This window comes from Gavialis gangeticus, unplaced genomic scaffold, assembly GCF_001723915.1.
Source record: "Gavialis gangeticus isolate Ggan-Ray unplaced genomic scaffold, GavGan_comp1, whole genome shotgun sequence".
Lineage (NCBI taxonomy): Eukaryota > Metazoa > Chordata > Crocodylia > Gavialidae > Gavialis > Gavialis gangeticus.
Genome location: NW_017729014.1, coordinates 7,738,205 through 7,762,909, shown reverse-complemented (window position 1 = coordinate 7,762,909; position 24,705 = coordinate 7,738,205). Strand labels below are relative to the sequence as shown.

At 40.7% G+C, this 24,705-nt stretch overlaps 2 protein-coding genes across 2 annotated transcripts in view; one reads left to right on the top strand and one right to left on the bottom strand.

Moving 5' to 3' along the window:
- MORN1 (MORN repeat containing 1) overlaps positions 1-24,683 on the bottom strand; it is a 226,750-nt gene extending 202,067 nt beyond the window's left edge. Inside the window, exons 1-6 of the mRNA XM_019511542.1 lie at positions 24,579-24,683; positions 22,390-22,461; positions 21,307-21,405; positions 19,898-20,008; positions 18,171-18,261; positions 15,273-15,360 (exon numbers count right to left, since the gene is read on the bottom strand). Coding sequence (XP_019367087.1) covers positions 15,273-15,360; positions 18,171-18,261; positions 19,898-20,008; positions 21,307-21,405; positions 22,390-22,461; positions 24,579-24,636 — 519 coding nt within the window. The 5' untranslated portion in view covers positions 24,637-24,683. The remainder of the gene's footprint in view (positions 1-15,272; positions 15,361-18,170; positions 18,262-19,897; positions 20,009-21,306; positions 21,406-22,389; positions 22,462-24,578) is intronic.
- Positions 22,576-24,705, top strand: part of RER1 (retention in endoplasmic reticulum sorting receptor 1) — an 18,758-nt gene continuing 16,628 nt past the window's right edge. The window contains exons 1-2 of the mRNA XM_019511678.1: positions 22,576-22,581; positions 24,617-24,620. The gene's annotated coding sequence lies outside the window, so the exon portion shown is untranslated. The remainder of the gene's footprint in view (positions 22,582-24,616; positions 24,621-24,705) is intronic.

Below are 24,705 nucleotides of genomic sequence, written 5' to 3'. Positions count from 1 at the left end.
ATGGTTGTTAGGAAGTAGAATGAATGTTTCATGGTAAAAAAGGGCAGCAAGACCTTCTGTCATTTCATTCTGTCAGCAGATTTTGAAACACTGAAAGAAGATGCCTTCTTAATCCTGCTGATGTGTTGGGGCAAGCACATGTCATGAACTCTGCCCCATATAGAGAAAATTTATGTAGAGAGGTTTCTACAGGGAAACTATAAGAACAGACATTCTTGAAAAGCATAGTTAGTTTTACTTAATTGTTGGAGTCACTGGTTTTTGAGTTACTGATTAATGTAAATATCAGAAAAGAAGTAATCTTAGACTAAATATAGCCTATACATATTGAGTGTCTGTATATGTGCTCTGACGTGTTCTAATTAGAACACATCAGAACAGACTCGATTAATTGAGTAAGTCCCTGTGGGTTTAAAAAAGGGCACTTTAACTCAAGCTCATTGAATGATATATGTGAGGCTGTGGCATTTTAAATAGAATGCTTCTTTGGAAACCGCTCTAATTAAAACACCCCCATGCCCCACACTGCACCCCCGAGCACCTCTAGGTACCCACTTATGTACAGAGCAAGATAGGAACTACAACTGCTTATTGTGCATTAATATGGTTGCTAGAGTTGTAGTTTGGGACCAACTTTTGAATCTTTTATTTATAACTGCTTAATAGGTGACTTCCTGCCCTGGACCCGATGATCTCACGAGGTCCCTTCCAGCCCTAATGTCTATGAAATCTATGAAATAGAAAAGTCTGGAAATGAGGTTACCCGATTACATAGACCTATGGAATTTGAAAAAATGACTCCAAGTTAGGCTTTAGCTTTCAGAGGAAAAAATATTACTGAAACACAAATTTAAAGAAAATAACATTATTTTCTTTGCTAATGTGTTCTCAGAGCAAATTTAGTTGGGAAGTGTGATAGTGACTCTTCTAAAACAATTTTCAACATCACCAACAGGCACTCCAGATAAAACAATCATCATAACTAGTGTACACAAGATACTAGCTAGCACTGACTTTTTCACAAGCATGGTCGTCCACATTTGTTCTGACCAGGGATGGATGACAGTCATTAAAATGTCAACCAGCCAACTACGCCAGGTTAGACCTAACAAATTCTACTGCCAGCAAAACTGAACTCATGATAGCAATGGTGAAAATCTTAAGTCTAAGAGGTTTCACTATAACTTGAACTGCAATTTTAATTGATATACTGAAATGAGGGACTTTTGTCTCATGTCTATATGCAAATGTATAAAAGAGTTCTGTTGCTTTTCCAGCTTTTTTAAGGAACTGACAAACCCCAAGATTTTTAATACTTACAAGCCAATGAAAACAGCAATATATGCTGTCCTTTTTATGGCCAATTATCCTCATCCATAAAGGCACCTGTCCACATTCTATCAGATTTCAAAATTGCTCACTATTTGCATCACTTTATCTACTATACAATTAAATCACCTCTCCTTATGATTTGCCTTTAGCTTCTCCTTGGCACATTTTCCTGTCTCATCTTCTTTTCCAGATGGCATAAGGATGGGGGATAAGTGTTGCTAAAAGTTGCTTAGCAATGCAACACATACAAGATTTGGAAATGCTGATGACTACAGAAGCACCATTCATACATCACACGTTGATAAGGAGAGTCACCAGCATGAACAGCCAGAGCAAACAGCCAGAGCAACTGAGGGGCCCTCAGGAAAAAAGAGCCACCAGTTAGCCAACAAGCAAAAGAAACAGTTAAAAGCTTTGAGACATGAGCCATGTCATACAACTGATTTTTAAGCAGAACTCATTGTTTATTGATTTAAATGGGAAATTCTGCTTTAAAAAAACCCCCACCCTCATGATAAAGCCCATTGTCTGGTGAACTAGAGAAAGAAACAGTATCTACCATTTTGGCTCCCTAACCATCAGTCTATGAGACCTAAAAGGAAATAAAACACCATATTTTCTGCTGTATAAGATGCACCTCCCAAAAAAGCATTAAATTATGGTGGATGTCAATACATACTTTGTGTGTATAAGATGCACTTTAATTTTAGACCTCCTTTGGGTTAAAAAAAGAACATATCACATATTCCAGAATATATATCAGTACATAATAAATGAAGTTTAAGGTGTTTTTGGACAGTTAGCCACTGATTGAATGACCAGAAATGACCAGAAATGCACCCTGATAGTTTTATAATACTAGCAATTTTTAAGGAATTGATAGGAAATCTATTTAAAACTTAAAGTAATACACAGGCAGTCCTCGACTTACAACGTTTCGAGTTACAACATTTCACGCTTACAACATTTATAAATTGACACCCTGCTTCAACTTTATGACGTCAGTTTCGACTTTACAACGCTTGACCTGATGTGACACCATGCCAGCAAACAAGTTTGCTGCATTGCCCATCTCCCTGGAGAACATCTGTCCAAACTTCCTTGGTCACTTTCTTTAAGAAAGCAGACAAGACTCCAGAAACACCTGCAGCCCAGTTTCCTGAGAAAACTCCAGCCAAGAACCCTTCAAAAAGTCCAACCAAGAGCCTTTCAAAAAGTCCAACAAAGTCACCTCAAAGAAGTCCTTTAAAATCAATATGATTGCTATTTACAATATAAATACATTGAGTACAAAATTATGGGGTATTTTTGGTGAAAATAGGGCCTCGGTTCAGGAAATCAATCTCCCATTTATAACATTGTTTCTTATGAGAAAATTGGTTCTGAGTTGCAACGTTTCGACTTAAGACCCGTTTTTCAGGTACCAATTGTGTCATAAATCCGAGGACTGCCTTTACATAGGTGCTGACTTTTATTTGTGTGTGTGGGGGGGGCGGCTACGATGATGGAAATTTTTACTCATTTTAGGTGACAGCCCTCTTCCCACATACTCAGTACTGATGGTAATATATATAACATAAGAGTAGGTTAGATACACACTTGGCTAAGATAGTCAGTGCCTTAAGCAGAAGGCTGTAGTAGATGACCTCGTGAGATCTCTTCCAGCCCTACTTTTCTATGATCCTATGATGCTACACATTAAGCTGAAAAAAAAGATAAGAACACTTAGCAGATACACAATGTAAAATCATAGTACCATGTTATAACATTAACTCATTAATCATTACAGCACACTTGTTAAACATATGACATAGGTCACCCATATTACAGAGGGGAAAACAGACACAGGTGTTACAATATCTACCCCCAAGTGCCATAGCACTAGCTAGCTTGCATTGAAAGTTAATCAACAGCAAAACAACTATTAAAAGTTAAGGCAACCTATTTGGGACTGTTGTTTTTAAACAACTCTCACCAACACCACATTTTTAATGAATATAAAAAATTTCTGTTTTGAACTAGGGATTTTTTTAAAATTATGCTAATTTCTGTCAAGATTGTATTAGGGTGCTTGGTGGAAAGATTACTGCTTATGAATAAGGAAACAGTGTTTTAAATGAAACACAAGTACTTACTTCTATAATTATTATTTCCAGAACCTACCTCCAGTTAATTGATGGTGTTTCCATTTCCAAATGAGTAGCTATTATGTTTTATTGCAAATAATTTTGGTTACTTTTCTTTCACTTTGCATGCTACTCATGATATATTATTTCCATGTGGTCTAACTTGATTGATAGAAGTCTAAACTTCTCTGTTATCAAGCTTCAATCCATTGATCAGACTTATTTTCATTTGTATTATTAGCATGTTCTTATTTGGCAGGCTAATATTACTTTATTCTTTCAAAGAAAGGCTGAAGGATGCAGTCCTTTACAGAATGCTTGTCACCATGGGCCAGATCAATGTATATCCCTGTATATTTAAGTACTGTATATAGTATTATTCCAGTGTACAGCAACTGGGTTCTATCCAGATGTAAGCTGTTTTATAATTTACTGTATCTCTATTTGCTGTTTACATGATCAGTGTTGTACAATGTTTCATACCAATTCCAAGACCTGCACTCAGTTATAATTGATCAATACCATAAAATATACAACTTCTAAATTCTTCTCCAAAGTTTCAAACAACCCTACAATACTCTGGAAAATCATTAAAAGTTCTGCTAGGCTTAACAAGGGTAAAATAACCCCACAAACAATGGTAAATCCACATGCAGACAAGATAACAAGGTTACAGTTCATTTCAGCTTTCTAATAAATGAAGCAAAGTACAAGGTACTACTTAAATTAAATACAAGACACATAAGGGAAAAGACTATTTCATTCCCAGTTGGCAAAAGAGACATGAAGCATTCATTCCACACAAGCTACCTCTGGAAACAGGAGTAACTGTCTTAGTGAGGTATTGGGCATATACCAGTAAAGCCTTACACACAGAGTGGGGGTGTCGTATCTCAATAACATGCTTAGTAGTACTACATTGGGGCAATATAGACATGCTGTTGGGCTCAAATCTCAATATACTACAGACTCATGGCTTAACTTTCATCCTCAGCTGTTTGTTTCTGGCATTTATCTCTGCCTGATTACCTGTCTCCCACCATGGCCCTTCTCTGCTATGAACACCAATCACTGCAAATTCCAGATGGAACTAACAAGACCACCTGTTTTGGCTGCTGGACTGAGTCAGCAGAGTACCTCTGTTTCCCTATTTAAAGCCTAATAATGTTATAATGCAAAAACATATACAGTACACCTGCATTGTTATTACGTCCAAACTTGGATAAACTGAATTAAATGGGTAAGTTAAGAGTTTTGCTTTCATTATTCTGTATTTTGACATGAACTGATTTTGCCTTCTTACTGTCTCCTTGCTGCTAAATATTGCATCTTACAATAAACAATCAGAGAGATTTAAGATGTATATGGTAAAATCACAGATCATAAGAAACACTATAAACAGTAGTTCAGCGCAAGGCATATTTGCATACATTCACCTAGCACATTGCAGGCACAGCTAGAATACCAATAAATGAAAGATCTATGAGTAAAACAATAGTTCATGATGCAATCAACTAGCAATTTAAAGATCTATTCACTAAGTTATACAATTGTTAGCAGTGGGCGCGTCTATATGTGCATTAATATGCCGTCGTTACTGCGCATTAAGTTTAGTGCCTGTAATAACAGGTACTAACTCAACGTGCAGTAACTGATGCTACTGCTCAGCAGCACTGGCACATTCCTTTTTAGTGATGCTAATGCTCAGTAGACTAATTCTGCTGTGCATTAGGGCATTAGCACGGATTTTGACATGATGCTCTAATGCACAGTACATTTAGTGTCTTGCATAGACACACCCACTGAGTCTTATTCATTGTTACAGTATAACTGGTGGCATGATCTAGCTATACTTTTGTCCTGCACTCATTATTATATTATCTGGGTATCATGAACTGTAGATGAGGCTTTACTAAATCTCTCTTTCCTCAGTTTTCTATTAAGTATGCAGTATAATTTAGAGCTGCTGAAATTCTGGTAATTTAAATTTAACAAATAATTTGCATAATTACTGAGACAATTATTCTTCAAAACAGGTAACAAAAATCAAATGGATCCTAAAAAAAATTGCAGGTGAAGAAGCCCATAAGGCTGGCCACCTGTTTAGTGCAGTTAACAGGTGTATCAAACAGCAGGTCTTCCTCTGGGAAAGAAGACAAACTAAACACAGCCAAAACACACAAAGAAGCAGCAACAGGGACAGAATGGAACACAGCATCTGCTTACTGGGACCTATGCAGCAGCCAGAAAAATCATAGGTAGGAAACACTTTCTGTGTGGAAAATAAATGTTTTACTTCATTAATCCATGCATTTCATTTACATTTCATTCTGTTGTCTCAACCTCAACCATGTAGACATATTTAAATGTTCTAACTGAATGTTTCCAATCATTCCACTACAGGTCAGCAATAGGATTCTTATTATTATCATCTAGAAGCTGTCAAAGCTTTAGCCCTCTCACGAATTCTTTCACTCTATTGCAGTTCCCAGACCTTCATGTCTTGGCAACATTTTTTCCCCAGTGTGAAATTAGTTTTATGGTTATGTAAATAATAATATCAGTTATTTGCCATTATCTGCTTCCTCTGTAGTAAAGACTCGGCTATCACCTCTTTACCTAAAGTTTAATCAAGCTGATGGCTCAGGTTATTGTTTCACAGAAACCCTAATATGTGGTTAGTCCCCTGAACAAATCTAGTTACTAATATTTTCTCTCCTTTCAGAGGTTGATCTCAAATTAAATTCAGATCTTGTTTTATTACACCCAAAAACTTGAGAGAACACAAATACAAAATTCAACATTGTGTCATTTTTCAGCCTATTCTTTGCCATCTCATAAATACTAACAACTAAGTGTCATTGTTTGAATACTAAAGGTTGAAGCACATGTCCATGACCTTATTGTCTAAACTGGAATATTTTAAGACTATACTGATTTCAGGAGTCCATTATCTAGCAACCACAGCTTTTAGATAGTATTCTAGTAAAGTACTGACCAAATAACAGTTGTATCTTTTCAAAAGCAACATCCAAACCCATCTCCACCATTCTGTATACACTTTTTCTTGACTGGAAGGCTTAGGTATAAATCAGATAAAGTCCTTAGCTGATCTGCAGAAAATGAAGTTTGTGCACACAAAAATTCTGAGCTCACAAAAGCTCAACCAGAAACATATACCTGCAAAAGCTTTTCTGAATAAAGTGGGGGATGTATTTCTGTACCCAGTTTGAGGTCCCCTTATATTTTTGGCTACATCCTTAACAGAAACAAAAAGGGTTCTGTTATTAAGGATAGCTTTGAAACCTACCATTCCTTGTATATAACCAGACTAATTAGGTTCTAAATTTTTATTGCTCACTTTTACAATGCAGCATTTTACATCTTGTTGAACCTGTTTACCCTATATTCCTAAGTGCATAGTGAGTTTAATATGTGCTGATCATATATCATGATAATATCTTTAAATGATTGGGATTAGAGCCTTTAGATATCTTAATAGTTTGAGAGTATATTTGACCCCAAATTCTTTATGTCAACAGAAACTGAAAAAAATTGATTTTGAGATATTTGTATGTCTACTTTCCCGAATGATAACCATATAATTGGTGGAACTTTTCTGCCTGGATGGCAATGAAACACAACTAGTGTCATAGAGATGAATATGATGACTAACTGATGTAAGAACACTCAAACCTGCTATTTTAATAATTGAAACGCCTGAATAGCATATTTTGAACACTGGAAAAATATTTATTGCAGATTTTCAGTGTAGCTTTGATAGAATCAGTCACAACACATTTTCTTTTACAAGTATATAATGTATTTAAATAATTTAAAGACTTTATTTACATGATTAATTGAATTTTCATCTCCTACTCATCAAGGTAAAAGAGGTTACTTTTAATACAGCATAAACAGGATGGTGAAGTTAAAGCAAAGTAGACAATCTACAGAACTTAAAGACTGTGCACAATGTGCAAAGAGACTTCTGGCTGTGATGTTTCCTAATGGGTCTACAAATGGGAAAATTCTTCTTGCCTTGCCTGAGAGAGCCACTTAATATAGATACTGCACTCCAAGACAGATATTGCGCTAAGCTCTGACCTAGGAAGAAGTAGAATCTGCACATGCAAGATCAACAAAATGGGTAGTGGATTATCCTTATTTTTCTATTCTTGCATTAATACTTGACCATTGGCCAACAGAGACGAGAGATGTGAGTTATCTTCTTACCTGCAGAAGGTCAAGATAATTATGCTTAAAATATATCATCTCTTGATTTTTCAAACTAGAAGTGGAAGAACAGATCATGCCCACTGGTAACTTAAATGTTTAGAAAAATGCTGAGTCGAAAGAAGTCAAAATCTAATTCATAAGCCAAGTGCACAGAAAAGCACACATTTATTTTGCTGTTGTATGTGGGAACGAGGCTCTAGCAAAAACCTGTGGAAAGAAATTCAACTAGCAACTCCAGAAATATTTTACTATCTATTTGGGCTATACGACCTAGAGCACAAGAATGACTTTGGCAAGCCCATGCATGGATGCAGGACTTGGTAAAGAGGGGTGAAAAAGCAGCGACTGGCACTGTAAGGATGGCTGCACTCCCCTACTCCCAGCTTCTCCTTCTCACTAGGGCAGGCAGACCATGCTATGAGAGCAGCAGCCAGGGCCTTTTTTTCAGTCCCCAAATCATGTAAGAATTTCACCCCTTCCACTCCTGCCCTTGGCAGTGATGGGTGGAGGAGGAGAAGGACTAGGAGGGGAGGGAGATGTACTGGTCAGCCAAGAGGGGAAAGGGCAGGGGGTTCTTACCTGCTTTGGGGACTGAAAGTCTCTGGCTGCTGCTATTGTGGCATGGTCTGAAAGGGAAGTGCAAAGGCACCACTGTGCCCCTTCTGGATCTGCCCCTGGGCAAGACTTTCAGAAAACTGATCCACTCATTGCTAATGAAAAGGCAAAGGGTCAAGAGTAGAAGCAATTAAATGCATGGCAGTTAATCACAAAAGCAGAGGAAGCTTAATTATATGTTACAACATTAAAATACTTTTTAAACTAGTATAAGTTTGATGAATATTAATAGCAAGTTTGGGGAGTTTAAATTTGTTTTCTGCACATTTCATAAGCCTGTGAGAATTAATATAAATGTTGAATAAATTAACAAAGTGTTGCTGGTAGGACTGCTAGGTATTTTTCTTGTCAAACTATGTTGCCATTTTTTTAGCATAGATCCACTGTAAATGTAAGTACTGTAACAAACATTTACAACTCTTCAGGGACAGATCTACTCTAATCTAAGCTAATTGAAGTCTGGGAAGTGCAACAAACCAATGTCTAAAGAGATACTAGAGAGCCACCTAGTGGTGCTAAATAATGCCTAATCCACTTTTGAAAAGTGACAGGCCACCTAAGCTATCTCTTCTCACTGGCAATTAAACAGCGTTTCATAACAACATAGACAAGCCACACACATTATTGCTAGTATTTTTCTGGCCTCAAAAACATTTTAATGTAATTGGTTACCCCATCTAAGCTGAGCAAACATATGTATTATCTGTAGGCTTCCAACTGTTACTGATCCTATTGATTATATTAAAAAATGGATGCATATTAGCATAATTATTATTAATTTATTTTAAAAATGCATATTTGGGAGTGAACGGAAATGCTGGAAGAATGACCATGAATCATTCCTGTTCAACTGGGAAAAATGTGTTTGTGAGTACTGATACCAGACAGAACAGTATGCAAAGAATGGCTACCATATACCATGTTCCTCTTCTATGAACTTTTTCATTATAAGCTTTACTTTACTAAACTCTGATGGAGATTTTGTGCTCAAGGGAAATATGACAAGAATACTACAAGGTAAACCCACATAGTAAGGAGAGGTATTATATAAACCTTGCATTACAGCTCAAGTCACAAACTCACCCCTGACCCATTGCTGTTCTGGTACTCAAATTCCACACTTTCTTGAGCTGAGATCATCAGAAATATACAATTGTTTCCTATTATTTGTGCATGTGTTGTTAGGGTTAGTGTTTTAGGAGATCAAATGTTCAGCATTGATCAAAATTAGGGCACTAAAATCACTTTGAAAAGATTGCTCTGACCTTGAGCATTCAAAACTTGAAAGTTCCTAAATTGAAAGATTAAAGCTATCTTTACTGTAATCTTCCTGCCCACTCCCTGCCACCAAAAAAGGATGAATAACATTTCCAACTGTAAATCTGATAAAAAAATAACGCTAGCCTTGAAGCACTGGAAAGCAACTTTACATCACATGGAGGATACACAAAGCCAGAAAATAATCATACTGGAAAGTGTAATATTACATTGTAATGCTTTATCATGACATTGAAGTATTGCAATGTAACATCTTCAAGTTAGGATGAAAAAATCATAAAGAAAAACATTTCCTTGGGATGTCAAGGTATCAAATTACAATTACTTTCCATCCCTCTGCTTTGTTGTTGGCATAATATCCCCAAAATGGTAAAAACATGCTTAAATGTTGTGTTGAATTAGGACCTGAAGGAGAAAAGACATCCTAGTAGTTTCCCTCTAATTATTCAGCACTATCCCCACATAATAACTGGTATGGATATGTAATACTATTATACTCTTCTGGACAGTGCTTCATTCATTCTGCTTGATTTCAGACATTATATATGCTGCTCTAATGACACCTTGAAAGGTAAAAAAAAGTGCTTAAAAATGGCGGCAGTGGCACATTAACTAAAGCTCGTCAAAAAAGCTTTAGTTAAAGTGCCCCTGTCGCCATTTTGAAGTGTGGGGATGCTGATACATGAGACATGGAGGCTGGTTGGAGCACACAAATTAGCACACTCTAGCAGACTCAAATAATCTGTAATTACAGCGTGTCGAAGCAGCCTCCCAGCAGGCACCCTAGCTGCAAGAGTATTAGTAAATTTGATGGTTAAGCAAACAAAACAAACCCACCTCCCCCTATACAGGCAGAGAATTGCTCTGGTTCAAAGTTGCTCAATCTCATCTTTAAAACTTGAGATTATTTTTTAACCCCCAAATACCCAATGATTACAGTAAAAAGTACTCCCTGTCTGATTTACAGTATAAGAATTCACACCTACAGGATATGATGACACAAGAACTTCATCTTCATGCTTGACAATTCATCTAGCTATGAATTATTAGGAAATAATTCACATCTTGCCATATCTTATTGTTTAATTTACACTGGAAATCTATCCTTCTGCCTTTCTGTATTGGAGCACTGACTTCATAAGCAACTGAATACCATTTTTGTTCTAAAAGGAAGTGAACTGGGCATTTTCTGGTATCTTTTAGCCAGCATTTGTTAGCTACTTGTTATTTATGAACAAAATTATGAGAGTGCAAAAAAATGTCATATATAAATTGCAGATAGTTGCCTTTGTGTGAGGGTTCAGCTGGAACATAGGCAGCCAGGCCTGTGGATGGGCCCTGAGGGGCAACTAGGAGGTCAGTACAGCAGGGGCACAGGTTACCTGAATGAGGAGCATGGGATCAAATTCCAGGGGAGCCGAGAGAAGAGATCTGAGAAACGTAATCCGAGACACAAACCAAGGTCAGGAGCCAGAGGTTAGAGAATTAGTGCCAAGTTCCAGGAAAGATCCAAGATCAGGGTTTAGGAAGCCAAGCCAAGTCAGGATGCTAGAAAAACCAAGGATGCTAGGGCAGAGCCAGTACCATTTCAGGTGAGATCCAAGATCAGGGTCAGGAAAAGCCAAAGACAAATCAGAAGTAAGGACAACTAGGAAGAGCAGTGAACACAAGGCTTGCCAGAAAAGACTGAGGCTGTCTCAAGGCATGCCTACGACATAGTTCTGCAGGTGTGTCTAAAAAGGGTGCATGTTGACTTCAGCAGCCAGCCTGGTTGCACAAAACTGGAGCAGTTGCATTTGCCAGGGATCAGGGGCAGGTATAGTAACTCAAGTGCTTGGCCCAGCCAGGCCTGCTAAATCAGAATCCCTGACAGTATGCTCACACTTTACGGGGTTATCTTCCAGAAGGCCTGAGACCTGGCTTTTCTGGATACTTCTAATGGAAATCTTGTACTAGTTTAGGGGTGTGAACATGGTAAGCTGGTTCCCAAGATCATTCTTCTGTGCCATAGCCCTCCCAATTTATTAAGTAGTGGAGCTTGCCTCAGATGCATTTGGAGTCTAAAATTTGCTTATCATGTATTCTTCAAGTCCTTTCACTATTATGGGTGGGGGAGAGGGGCTAGGTGGTCAGGAAAGGAAATCTCGATGAAAGGTCTGAGTAGGGATACACAGAAAGTGGGGTACATTCAATGTCTCTGGTGGCTGGAGCTTGAATACAACAGGGCTTATTTGTTCCACAACCTTGAATGGGCCCAGATAATGGTGATCCAGTTTGGCTGATGGTCTCAGGGTCTTGATATTCTTTGAAGAGAGCTACACCTTGTCACTGACTGAAATGGTGGGGCTGAGCTAATGGTGTTAGTCAGCTTGGTTTTTATACATGGTCTTGGCTGCATTGAGATGAGCCTTTAGCTCTTATTGATTTTGTGGGAGATGCAATACAAGGCCGTTCACTGCAGGGACCCATAAGAAAGTAGGCAGTGCTGGTTGAAACTGAGGATGGTATCAGTAGTTGGAGAAAAAGAGGGTTGAGCCTGTGGAAGTATGGATGGTATTGTTGTATGAGAATTCTGTTAGCGGAAGCAAGGTTACCCAATTATCCTGATGAAAATATAAACAGCATCTGAGGTATTGCTCAAGGGTCTGATTTATGCACTCAATTTGACCGTGAGTTTGAGGGTAATATGTGGACAAGTGAAGAGATTCCACACACAAGGCCTTACAGAACTTGTGCCAAAAGTGCCAAACTAGGGGCCATGATCAGAGAGCACCTGAGATGGACAGCTGTGTAGGCAAAACGTCTCTCTCAGAAATAGATGGGCCATTTTGCTGGCAGTGGGGACAGCCTAGATAGGGACACAATGGGCCATCTTAGTTAATACATTCGCCATGTCCATTAATTCTGGAACAATGCTCAGAATGCAGGAGGTCCACAATGAAATCCACCAAAAGCACTGACCAGGGTAGTGTGGGAGTGGGTAATGGTTGGAGGAGATTTTCCAGCCTGGTTTCAGGTTCCTTGGTTCAGGCACATCTAGTCCATGAATAGACATACTGTTTAACATTATGACTCATTCAGGACCACCAGAACTGCCAAGAGACTAAGAACTGGGTCTTGGTAAGTAGAAAGCAACCCATGGGAGGGAAGTCAGGACAAAACTGTAATATTCTGTCCAGGATATACAGGTGCTGTCAGGAAAAAGAACCCCCCTGAGCCACTGAACAGTAGGTTGGGATGGCCCCATTAAGTGGCAGTTTTTTAACAAGGGGGTCATCTATGAAGCCTTTTTGAATGGCTGAAAGGATGCTTAGCTGAGTAGTTCCCTAAATGAAGTTCTTAGGCTGAAGAATGGTAGATGGTGGCAATAGGTCTAGTGCAAAGGGTTCATCCTTATGGATAGGACATCTACCTTCTGGTTCTTGGTCCCTGGGTGATACGCAATTATGAAATAAAAATGGGAAAAGAAGAGTGACCAGCAGACCTGTTGTGAATTCAGTTCTCATCTAGAGATATTCCAAGTTTTTATGGTCCATCATTACCTGGAGAAGGTGGTGGTAAGCTTCTCCAGAAATGCCACCAGTCCTCAAAGGTTGCCTTGATCATGAAGAGTTCCAGGTCCCAAATATTGCAATTCCTTTTGGAGGCAATCAGGGCCCAGAAATAAAGAAATCTGTCAGGGCCCAGTATCCAAGGAATCTGTCAGTCAGTGAGTAGCAACATGAGCCAAGGGTGCAGCAGCCTAAGTACAAAGTTAAGCCTTGTTGCCCAGACACTTCCTCTTCTGAGTCAAAGGTTTATATTGGAAGGGATGAGGAGTCAGATGCCTCCAGCTGGCCACTCTAGCAGCAGGGAGTGGGCATGTTAGCCACCTGTGCCCAACCCAATGCTCTGCTGAGGAGGTGGCAAACCAGGATGAGTGGCTGTGTCAGGCCAAGGTTCAAGGCCACAGCATGATAGTGAGGGTTGAGTCCTTAAAATTACTGGAGGCTTCTGTGTCTAAAATAACTAGCATAAAGACATCCACCCCAGGCAGGTGATGTAGGTGAAGGGTGATGAGCAAGGACAAGTCTTGGGGTTTGGTGGCACTCAAGAATTTACTGTGAATTAGAGAGGCTAGTTAAATGGTCAGCAATGGGCCCAGACTATGTCCTGCCACTGAGGCTGGGCTGGGGAGTGTCCTGAAAAGGAGGCAAGCATTCCTTTCCTCAGGCAAAATGCCTGGACTCCCTGCAATACAGTCGGAGGCCCTGGACACGATAACAAGCCTTCTCTTCTGAGGGAGCCTTTTCTTTACTGTGTTGGCTCTTTCAGGGCCCTAGCCAGCCCCAAGGGCTGAGATTCAGCCCAACCTTCCTGTCACTCAGGCAGATGGGCGACAATATGGATATGAAGATCAATATATCTGTCCAAGGTAGCTGGGAGCTCCACCCCAAGTCAAAATTCATCCTGAATGTGGCCCTGAAGTCCGTGGTGGAAGTGGAAATGCTGACCCACCTCATTGCACTCCTTGTCAGCTACCAACCATGTAAACACAGCTGCATAACTTGATACTGGAATATGCCCTTGTCTGAGGGTCTGGAGCACTCATTCTGCAGTACAGACCCAATACAGGTTGCCAAAAATTTTGGCCGTGGTTCAGATAAAGTTGGAAAGCCCACACCAGGGTATTGCAACTCAGTAGACTGATAATCAGTTTCACCTTGATTGTATATGAAAGGTATGTTCTAGGGCAGAGACTAAAAGTGAGGTGGCACTGATTAACGAACTGCTGGTGGCCCTGAGTAATGAACTGCTGGAAGCAGTGAGGGTCTCCATCAAATCTGATGGGCAGCAGGACTCAGGGTTTGGGGTGAGATGAGTGGGTTAGTTCTCCCAGTGGGTGCAGAAGCAGGGTACATTGGGCTTGCAGAGCTGTAATCTGGGTTTGCAGCCCCTGTAAAGCAGCCATCAGCTCACCCCCAGAAATCTGCCCTGGTGGTAGATCTGATCCTGCATACCACCATATGTTGTAACGTGCACCTTGCTGTGAGGGTTCAGCCAAGAGGAAGGCAGCCAGGCCTGCAGATGGGCTCTGAGAGGCAATTAGGAGATCAGCAGGAAGCAGACACAGGTTACCTGAGCAGGGACTGTAGGACCAAGTTTCAAGGGAGCTGAGAGGGTACATCTGAGAGACCAACCAAGGTCTGGAGCCAGAGGTCAGAGAACCAGTGCCAAATTCCAGGGAAGATCTGAGTTCAGGGTCTAGGAAGCCAAGCCGAATCAAGATGCAAGGAACACCAGAGACAGCAGGACCAGTGCTGAATTTCAGGCAAGATTTGAGCTCAGGGTCAGGAAAAGCCAAAGTCAAGTTGGAAGTCAGGAGAACCAAAGAAACCAGTGCATGTGAGGCTTAACAGAACGGGCTGAGGCTGTTTCAAGGCATGCCTACAGCCTGACAATGCAGGTATATTTAAAAGGGGTGAGTGTCGCTTTCAGCAGCCAATCTGGTTGCACAAAACTGGGGCAGTCGCATTAGCCAGGGATTAGGGGCAGGTGTGGTTACTCAAGTGTTTGACTTAGTCAGGCCTGTTTGATCAGAATCTCTGACACCTTGGAGGATAGGATAAAGATTCAAAATGGATTTTTTTGGACTTTCCTAAGTTACACTGTTACCAATTCTCATAACTTTTATTTTTATACCTCATATATACTTCCATCGGCACAGTGCAGTTCCCCATGACCTTGTCGCTGGTCCAGGATCCAGTCTCCTTCATACTTATCACCATTCCTAAAGTAAAAAGAAAAGTTATAAAGGAAAACAGGTTTTTTACATTGCAGATAATATACTGGACTACCATGGAAAGCTGGGGCTTGTGAAGCAGCAGGAGAAGCCATTAACATAAACAGATGAAGCAGATAAACATTGTCACAAGGAAGTTAACAAGACAAAACTCACAGTCTTCAAATGCCGCTGCCCCTAGGGCCCCTGGCATGCATTACACTTAAGACGTGATTAACCAGTTAATCACATCTTAATTCATTACCCAGACACATGTTAATGCAATTAATGGTGCGCTAAAACAAGGAATAAACCACAAAGTTATTACAAAAAACATGTGCAATAACTTTGAGGCTGATTCCTATCATGTCTTTAACTAATGTGTGGCTAGAATGGGGCTCCCAGCCTCAGGGGTGCACCACATGCCCCAGTGGCTGGGAGCCTAGATCAGCTGATGGGGCTTCCAGCCATGGGAGCTTGCTACTTGCTGGTGCAGGGGGAGCCTGAGATCATGGCAGGAAGCAGGATTGTGGGGATCCCACATTACATCCCATTGTGTCTTTAACTGAACATTTGCCAGGGACCTAGGATGATTCTCCACACCTGCATTCCCATCTTTGTACCAAGGAGAAAGATTATAATATGCACTGACTAGTTCTGTATAAGACCTTTCTTCTTCATTCCCTTTGCTGGTGTCTGGTCATGTAAACTAAGGCTGTGCAAAACAGCATCATTCCACTTTGACTTCCATTTCGACAGAACAGTGTCTCATTTTGAGTTTCATTTTATTTTGAAAGCACTCGTCCGTTTCGTTTCGTTGAAACTCTTTGGCTGTTTCGAAGCTGTTTCGACATTTCGCCCATAGCCAGTGCTGGGAAGATTGGTGCTGCTGTTGGCCCCAGCCAGCAGCAGGTGGGATGGGGCAAATCAGCTCATGCAGGAACCTGCCCCCACCCTGGGATCGGGGCAGGGGCAGGTCTCTGCACAAGCTGATTTGCCCCAGGCCCTACACCACAGCCGAGGAGGCGGGGAGAGCCAGGGCCGCACTCTCTGCAAGGCTGAGCCACATGGGGCTGCAATGCTGCTCAGAGTGCAGTCCTGACTCTCCCCGGCCTCCCTGCACTGGGCCGCTTCAAAATTTGAAACGTTTCGAAAAGTTTTGACTGGCCTTGTTTTGTTTCAAAGCTGTTTTGAAGCCCTTCGTTTCATTTCAGTTTTCGAGCTCAAAACGAGTTGAAAAAGCGTGAAAATGAAACAGCTGGCAGAGCTTCGCACAGCCCTTAATGTAAAGTGCTTTCTAAGAGGTACTCAGCAGCAGGAAAGGGAGAGCAACTCTTGGGTCACAGGAAAAAGATAAGCTGCAGCTAGCTTTGAAATCAAGAGTAAGACAAAGATACAAAACAAGTTCAACATGACGATCTATGAAGAAGACCTGTTAACAGACTCTAACCACTCCCATAAAATGGGAGACTTCTGTAGTTTCCTATTACATAGTGATTGATCATCTGCTATTCTACTGTCAAGCTTCCTGTGATCTTGCTATTCATTTTGTGTGTACTTATACATGCATAGGTATATGGTCAGTATGGGCCATGCATAGTGCAATTAGGGAGGCATGCCAAGCTTCACAGAGTGCAAAGCGCAGGCACAGAGCCTAATCCAAAATCCACTGGAGTCTCTGGTAAGACTCTTAGTGACTTCAGAGGGCTACAGATCATGTCTAAAGTGTAAATTAATCTGGTTGCTGAACTATCTCTTGGCTCCACAAAGTCAAAGGCTTACAGAATTTCTGCAAATAAAAGAGCAGAGCTTAAAATTCTGGCCAAAAAAGCTTAGCTTAGTATTTCCTGAAGAATATCATTAACAAAAAATCATGCTTGACTGTCAGAGTGGCCTTCATTTTAAATATATCATATTTAGTGTACTTTTTAAAGGTTTTCATCTACAAACAACAAATGTGCCTGAATAATGTGCCTCTGGAGATCAGCCTAGTTCTGTTATGGGCACAGCTGAACGGGATACAATAGAAAAACAAGCAAGATTTATAAGTAATTGCAAAAACAACTGCTTTAGGATAAATCCATCTCTCTCAGGAATTCATTCTATTTCAATTTATTTCACTTAGATTAGCAGATTATATATTTCTTGAGGATATATTTTAAGATTGTTAGTAGTACATGTGGCCTTGGTATCCATGTTCCAGCATCTAAGTAATACACAGACTTTATACCATACTGATCAAAATTATGCCTTGCTTCTGTTCCCAGGAAGTCCGAGCAATACCTCAGAAGAGACAGAAATAAAGTTTTAAACCTCACACAAGTTTTCATAGTGTAAGAACCTGCATGGAATTTTTTTAATCATCTATGTACAATTATTTATTACCAGCGCAGTGGGCACTGACTTCAAATGGATCTAACAAATGTATTTTCAAAATTGTTTAAAATCTCAAGTTTCCAAAGATTTTTTCCTGGTTTTGACTGAATAAAATAAGCACAACAAAATACAAAACATGGCATTAAAAGTCTGAATTTTAACACAAATATAACAAGATTCAGAAAACAAGAGGCAAGTATATGATCTCCAGTAAGATCCTACTGTTATCCTCATATTGAAGGACTGCCAGCACCAAGAAAGATCCAAATCAAAGTGTATTTTTTTATACCGCAACATGTGAACTGGTAGATGTTGACACAATGGGGTGAGTTTTAACCTAAGAAGGTTACTAAGTTTTTGTTCATTTATCAAAACCTTGAATGGTACATTGCCATGTTCTGAAAAAAGACCAACAGGCTACCAAAGCCAGAAACAAAACTTACTTGAAGGTCATTTTACCTCCTCCATGCTTCTTATTTTTGTGGAAAGATCCTTGATAAATTTGTCCTTCCCTGTCAACCAGTAACCCATATCCTGAACAAAAAAGAAATGGGATATGAACAGTCGACATTTAAAAAAGCCAAACACCCTCCCCTCTCATTCCTAACACAAGGATGACAGTAGGGCCTAACACCCACCCTCCTTCATGCCTCAGCACAGCTACCACCAAAATGTCACGGCCAGAGGCAGGAAATACCCTCTCATTTGTATTAAAACCCCTTGACAACTCAGAAGCCATGTCTGTGGATTTTAATTTTTTTTCCCTCCAACTACACTAGAAAAAAAATATCCCATTTCAAATGGAGGGCACATCCATTTGATACTAGTCTGAGAAAATCCAAAAAATTGGTTGGGACTTAAACTATACGAAGCTTTTCCCAACTTTGCTGATGTAGAAATCAGGCTGGATATCATTTATCCAATTTATTAAATTTCAACAGCACTCAAAATGTACTAGGTACTATACAAACTAAAGTTCCAATCTAATAGGCAAAGATGCACGTGATTGATTTTACACATTGCAATTATTTTCACTGAAATCAACTGGCTGGGCAACCTCCAGTAAATGGCTGCAGCTCAAAAAATATGAACATTCAATGGACCCCATTTAACACATACTTACAAAGGGGAGTAGCTTGATATCAGTGAGAATAATTGCATGACTAAATGCGTAGAATTATTCACTTGGGTAACTAATTGTATGATTCGGCCTTAAAATCTCTCATAAATAGGTTTTGCTGCCACCTGTATCTAGTTTGCAATGCCACCTGTATCTAGATGAATAAACATACAAATGGGCTTTCCAGTTTGGGTTACACAGATTCATAGATTTTAGGGTCTGAAGGGACCTCAGTGGGCCATCTAGTCCGACCCCCTGCCCCTGGCAGGCAAGAAAAGGGACACCAAACCTGGGATCATGTGATCCCAGCCAGGTGCCTGTCCAGTCTCCTCTTGAAGACCCCCAACGATGGGGTAAGCACCACCTCCCTTGGAAGCCCATTTCAGATCCTGGCAACCCTGACCGTGAAGAACTTTTTTCTCATGTCCAGTCTACATCTACTCTCCAGTAGCTTATGGCCATTGTTCCTTGTTGTTCCAGTGGGTGCCCTGGTACACAGATCATTGCCTACTTCATATTGCTTTCCCCTTATCAATTTGCATGCTGCCACAAGGTCCCCTCTCAGCCTTCTCTTGGAGAGGCTGAAGAGGTTAAGGTCCCTTAGCCTTTCCTGGTAGGGCCTTCCTGCAGGCCTCCAATCAGATGAATTACACTGGTTCTTAACCTCTCAAAAAAAGATAAAATATAATATAACCTTTCCTAAATGATTTTTAAATGGAGTTTGCTATGCTTGAAACATTCTTCATAAAAGTCAAGGGGAGACAAACACTGAAGATGCTGACTCCAATACCAAATAAGTTCACTCACAGAAAAATACTTAATCACATGCCCAATGTTAAACATGTGCATAGTCCTATCGAAGTCAGGGGAACAAATGACATGCCTCTGCTGGAGTCAAAGAATGTATACTACGCTGTGTTAGTTTGATGCCTAGAACAATGGCCTGTTCTAGGTTAGTTTATAGGCACTTCTATAGTAATAGCAATTATCAGGACTTCAGTCACATTAGAATAAATTTTAATCAAAGCTTGCTCAGAGATTCTAACCTACCTTCTCTCATTCCACAAAAGAATTCTCCTTCATATTTCCCACCATCTCTGTATTGCATGACTCCATGTCCATGGAGCTCTCCTAACATGAATTGACCTGAGTAAGTGTTTCCTTGAATTAGACACATGAGAAAGTAAAATTTAAAAAGAAGCAGAAACACCTTTGTCAAATGCAGTTTTATAATTTTTAAGGTGAAAGTACACTAATAATGGTTCCTATTGTACTTTACTTGCACAGCAGTAGTAGAAAGCATTTTAAAAGACAAAGTGAATAATTAATAAGTTATTTTTATTATCAGTACAGTCTCATGAAAAAGAAACCTGTTCATTAGATCTTTATCTTAAAACTAATGAATTATAATCCATATTCCTTCAGGTCTTTAAAATTGAAGCACCTTAAAAGATGTCAGTGATGTGTTAAAAAAAGATTCATAATATGTTCTTTTATGGTTAAGGAATGTATAAAAAGTACTTTAATTTCATAGTCAACTTAACAGCTTTTTGATGGCATGTAGTCATTCAAATCTTCTATATTGAAGCCTGGGAAATCAGAAGCCTAGCGCTAAAAATACAGTTCTGTACAATTAATTTCCCAGTGTGTATATGCCTACATAATGATATATAACTATATAGTTTAATATAACTGATCTATTAATTGCATAAACGTGGTACCTGTCCTTTCCATACTGACCAAAGATTGCCAATCATTACAGGTTAGGTGAATGTGGAGGAAGTTGTTGACTTACCCTTAAGAGCAATGAGCAAGCCATAAGGAGCCACAGCAACTCCTAGAGCAACTCCTGGGGCAGTACTGGACATGCTAGCTAGTCCATGTTTACAGCTGAAATTATGCCATTTTTCATGAGCTGCTCTTTACAGAGGACCATACCTCTACTCAAGTAAGACACAAGACTAGAAAAGCAGCAATATGCCAACAAAGAAATGTCCATTGACAAAGCTGTGTGAAGAAACAGGCATAAGATTTGTCGATATTGGGGACAGCTGGTTACAGTGGGTTTAGTTCTGTGCAGTCTTCAGCCCTGACCCTCTGTGTAACTCCATATGGGTGTGGAGATCTGTCTATGTGGAGATCCTTTTTGGACTGAGACTTTTAATATCAAATGTAAGAGAGAAATCACATGCCTCTGGTTTACAGTACTACCTGCTGTCACCCACTATCAAAGGCACCTCTTAAGAGCAAATTAAAAATCAACACTATCTATCTTGAAACTGCTTATGTGGGGAAGCCTGAAAAATATGAATTTACACTCCAAGCCTTGAACAACGCAATTACATCAAAGCAGGGTGGTTAATTACAAAACATTATTTTTTCCTGTACACTCAGTATGTACCACATGAAGATAAAGGTGTATTAAATGAACATAATGTATTGTGATGAAAAATGCTAACCTGAAGATGCCCAATATCGCAATCCATTCCCCAAAATTTCACCATCCACAAACTCGCCTTCATAATAACTTCCATCCTTGAATAATAGTTTGCCATGACCTAGGAAATGATATAGTAGTTAAAATGTTCCCTGAATAATAAATTCAAATTACAGTGTCTTCAGAGATACTGTGTATAAAGATTTGTGAAGCACATGGAGAATCAGGACCTCTGAATTCTGATCTTCACTCTGTGTATAACACAATGAGATTTTGACCAAATTTCTTCCCCTCTGTTATTTAATTTACATACAGGTTGAAAGAAGATAAAATTAAATGTTTTGTAATGGTATTTGAAGAACTTCAATCTATTCCTAGCATTCACTGACATTGTACTTAAGAGACTCCTGAAGAAAGTGTCATAATAAGTGCAAAATAGTCTCCTACATATAGGTGAAAATCCTGGCCCTACTGAAATGGATATTTTTTCCATTTAGTTCTACTAGGTTAAATGTCACTTCCACTTTTGTAACCTTTTGAAAACAAAAACTTTACTTTCACGCAAGTCTGCAAGCAACTGTATGGTGTTGATACTATGCACCAAATGTTAAGTATTTGTTCAAAGATAAAAGCAAGAAAACACCATTTTTGTCTTATGTTGCCATAGTAAAATAAAATACATATTTTAGAGACTAGTCAAGAGCTACTTATTCCTTAAAGATGATAAAAAAACTTAATTTAAACAATGATGTTCTTATCTCACACTTTTGGCAAGTTAATCACCTATTGAGGTATGTGCGGTACATCTAACTCAGGAAGAAGAGAAGATGTTTTCATTTGAGCAAGTGAGCACAACTTGTCTCACATGTTTTTCCTTTAAATTTCTACACTTCATTGCCTATGACAAAGTATAGTAATAGTCTGGTGTTTATGCTTCAGTTGCTACACTGACACACACAACATATACATTGCTTCAGCTATAGTTTACACTAATGTTTCTAAAGACATTCTTAAAATTAAACAAGTTACAGCAGTAAATAAAAAATAATAAAAATTACCATAAATATTCACTTCAGTATAATATGGAAAGTTAATCTCCCCTTACCATGTTTTTTTCCTTGTTTCCATTCTCCTTCATACTGGAAAAAGGTATTAGGATAAACATATAGCCCATATCCTGAAAAGAAAAAAGATAATAGACAAAACAGTGAAATACCAAGCAATATCTAGCTGAATAATAAAAAGTTGTGCTTGAATGCTGAATAGACTGGTAATACAAGTGTAAAGGGACCTGGGTGTCTTCTTCCTGTATGTTTTTGTATAGCTTTGAACATATTTTTAAATCTGTTACCGTTAAAAATATACACCAAAATAAACACAGGTTTTGTTGAGTATTACATACTTTCCCATAAAAAGATCACAGTTGGCTTGTTATAATCGTAACAGTATGGTACTACATGACTCTGCATAGCACCTCTAGAGCCCATGCTGTCTGGGTGTGCATGTTCATCTGCCGTGTCATGGTGGCGGCAGAAAGGTAGGCTTGTCTTACATAGAGAAGTGCCACTGTGGCTGGGTGACCCAGAATATCACTATGCAACAGTTCTTGGGAAACCCTGCTGATATCCTCCACTGAAGTGGGAGGCAAACATTAAATCTCCATCAAGAAGCTGGGCGCTCAGAAGCCCTAAGAGCCTTGTGTCAAGTTCCAGACCCCTGGTTCCACTGTAGGGAGCAGAGAAGCCTTGGTTCCCCAGCTACAGGGCACTCTGTGGGGCAAGAGCCAGAGATTAGCAAACAGCCTAGCAGGTGAGCTGGCAGGAAACCATGCTGGCATTGGATGCAGTTCAGAAGTGTGGAGATTTAACAAAATTAAAGTGGGTTACTTTTATTTATTTTTTTCTCAGTTGTGCATTTGATATTCGGGAGAGCCTGGCAAGCCTGATTATTTCTATCATTAAACTGAAACATATCTGAGGTTGAATTTAAAATACTGCAAAGACAACAATATGTTTCATTCTTCCCAAACACCAGTTAGCTGAATGTACTTTGCTGGCACTTTTCGCAGAGGGCAGACCGGAGCAGACGTGTGTGCTTAATGGTCGTGTCTGTAAATTCACCTTCTTTCCTTCTCCACATCCCTCCCCAAAATAGAAAAATTGAGATTCAGAGTTTCTAAAATCAGGCCTGTTTGGTTCTAGGGTTGTGGCTCCATTAAGTTTAAATCCAACACTGCCTTTTCATATATGGAAGGCAGGGAAAATTTGTACCTTGTAGCTCTGGGGTGGGCAAAATGGCGGATCTGGCCAGACTTCATTTTGCAGCAGCTTCTGCCCGCGTGGTTATGGCCAATTTCCATGGAGACCCCAGGAGCAGCAGAGCCATGACAGCGCAGGGCCAGGGTTTCCATGGAGATCAGCCTCAGCAGCATTGGCTGGGTTGGGACCAGGGCTGGGATCATGCAGCAGTGACAGTGTGGTCCAGAGCCAGTGCAAAGCCACGATCTGCTGCCTGCATGTCCCTGCTCAGGGCGTGTGGGCAGCAGATTGCAGCTCTGGCCCATGCTGTCACTGCTGCAAGATCCTGGACCCAGAGCAGCTCCTTCCCCAACTGTGCACCTTGCCAGTGCTGTTGGGGCCAGTCTCTGTGGAAACCTGAGCCTTGTACTGTCATGGCTCTGCTGCTCCTGGGGTCTCCACTGAAACCGCCACAGTGATGCAGGCACGGGCTGCTGGGAAATGGACTCTGCCAACGGGCCCCATCTGGCCTTGGGGACGGACTTTGTTTGCCCCTGTCGCAGACTCACCAAAGCAGATCTATTGACCCCCTGGGATCTAGCATTCAGGCAGCTAGGCTGTGCGAAGCAACGCCACCTGTTTCATTTGAACTCGCTTCGAGCGTGAAACAGCAAAATCCAAACGAAACGAAGGGCTTCAGAACAGCCTCAAAACGAAAGGCGGCCAGTCGAAACGTTTCGAAAGTTTCAAAGCGTTTTGAGTGTTGAAGCAGCCGCCGGGTGGTGGGAGGCAGCGAAGAGCCACGGCTGCGCTCCGAACGGCTCCGCAGCCCCACGTGGCTCAGCCCGGGCGGGAGCGCAGCCCTGCCTCTCCCGGCCTCCTGCAAAGTTTTCCAGTGCCGGGGACGCAGGCCGGATGGGAGAGGCGACTCCAGGGACGAGCTCCTTGCCCCAAACGGACCCTGCCCCGAGGCCCGCGGAGGGGCGAGGCGGGGCAGAGCAGAGCAGCGCAGAGCAGCGCAGGGTCGGGGCACGCCCCCCGCGCAGCCCCCGCTCACCATCCCGCCGCCGCATTCTCAGGCCACCCGAGTAGGAGCCGGGCCGCATGGCCGCCATGATGTCGCCGGGACGCCGGGCCCTGGCAACCGCCTGCGGCCGCCCATTGGCTCCGCGCCGCCGGGCCCC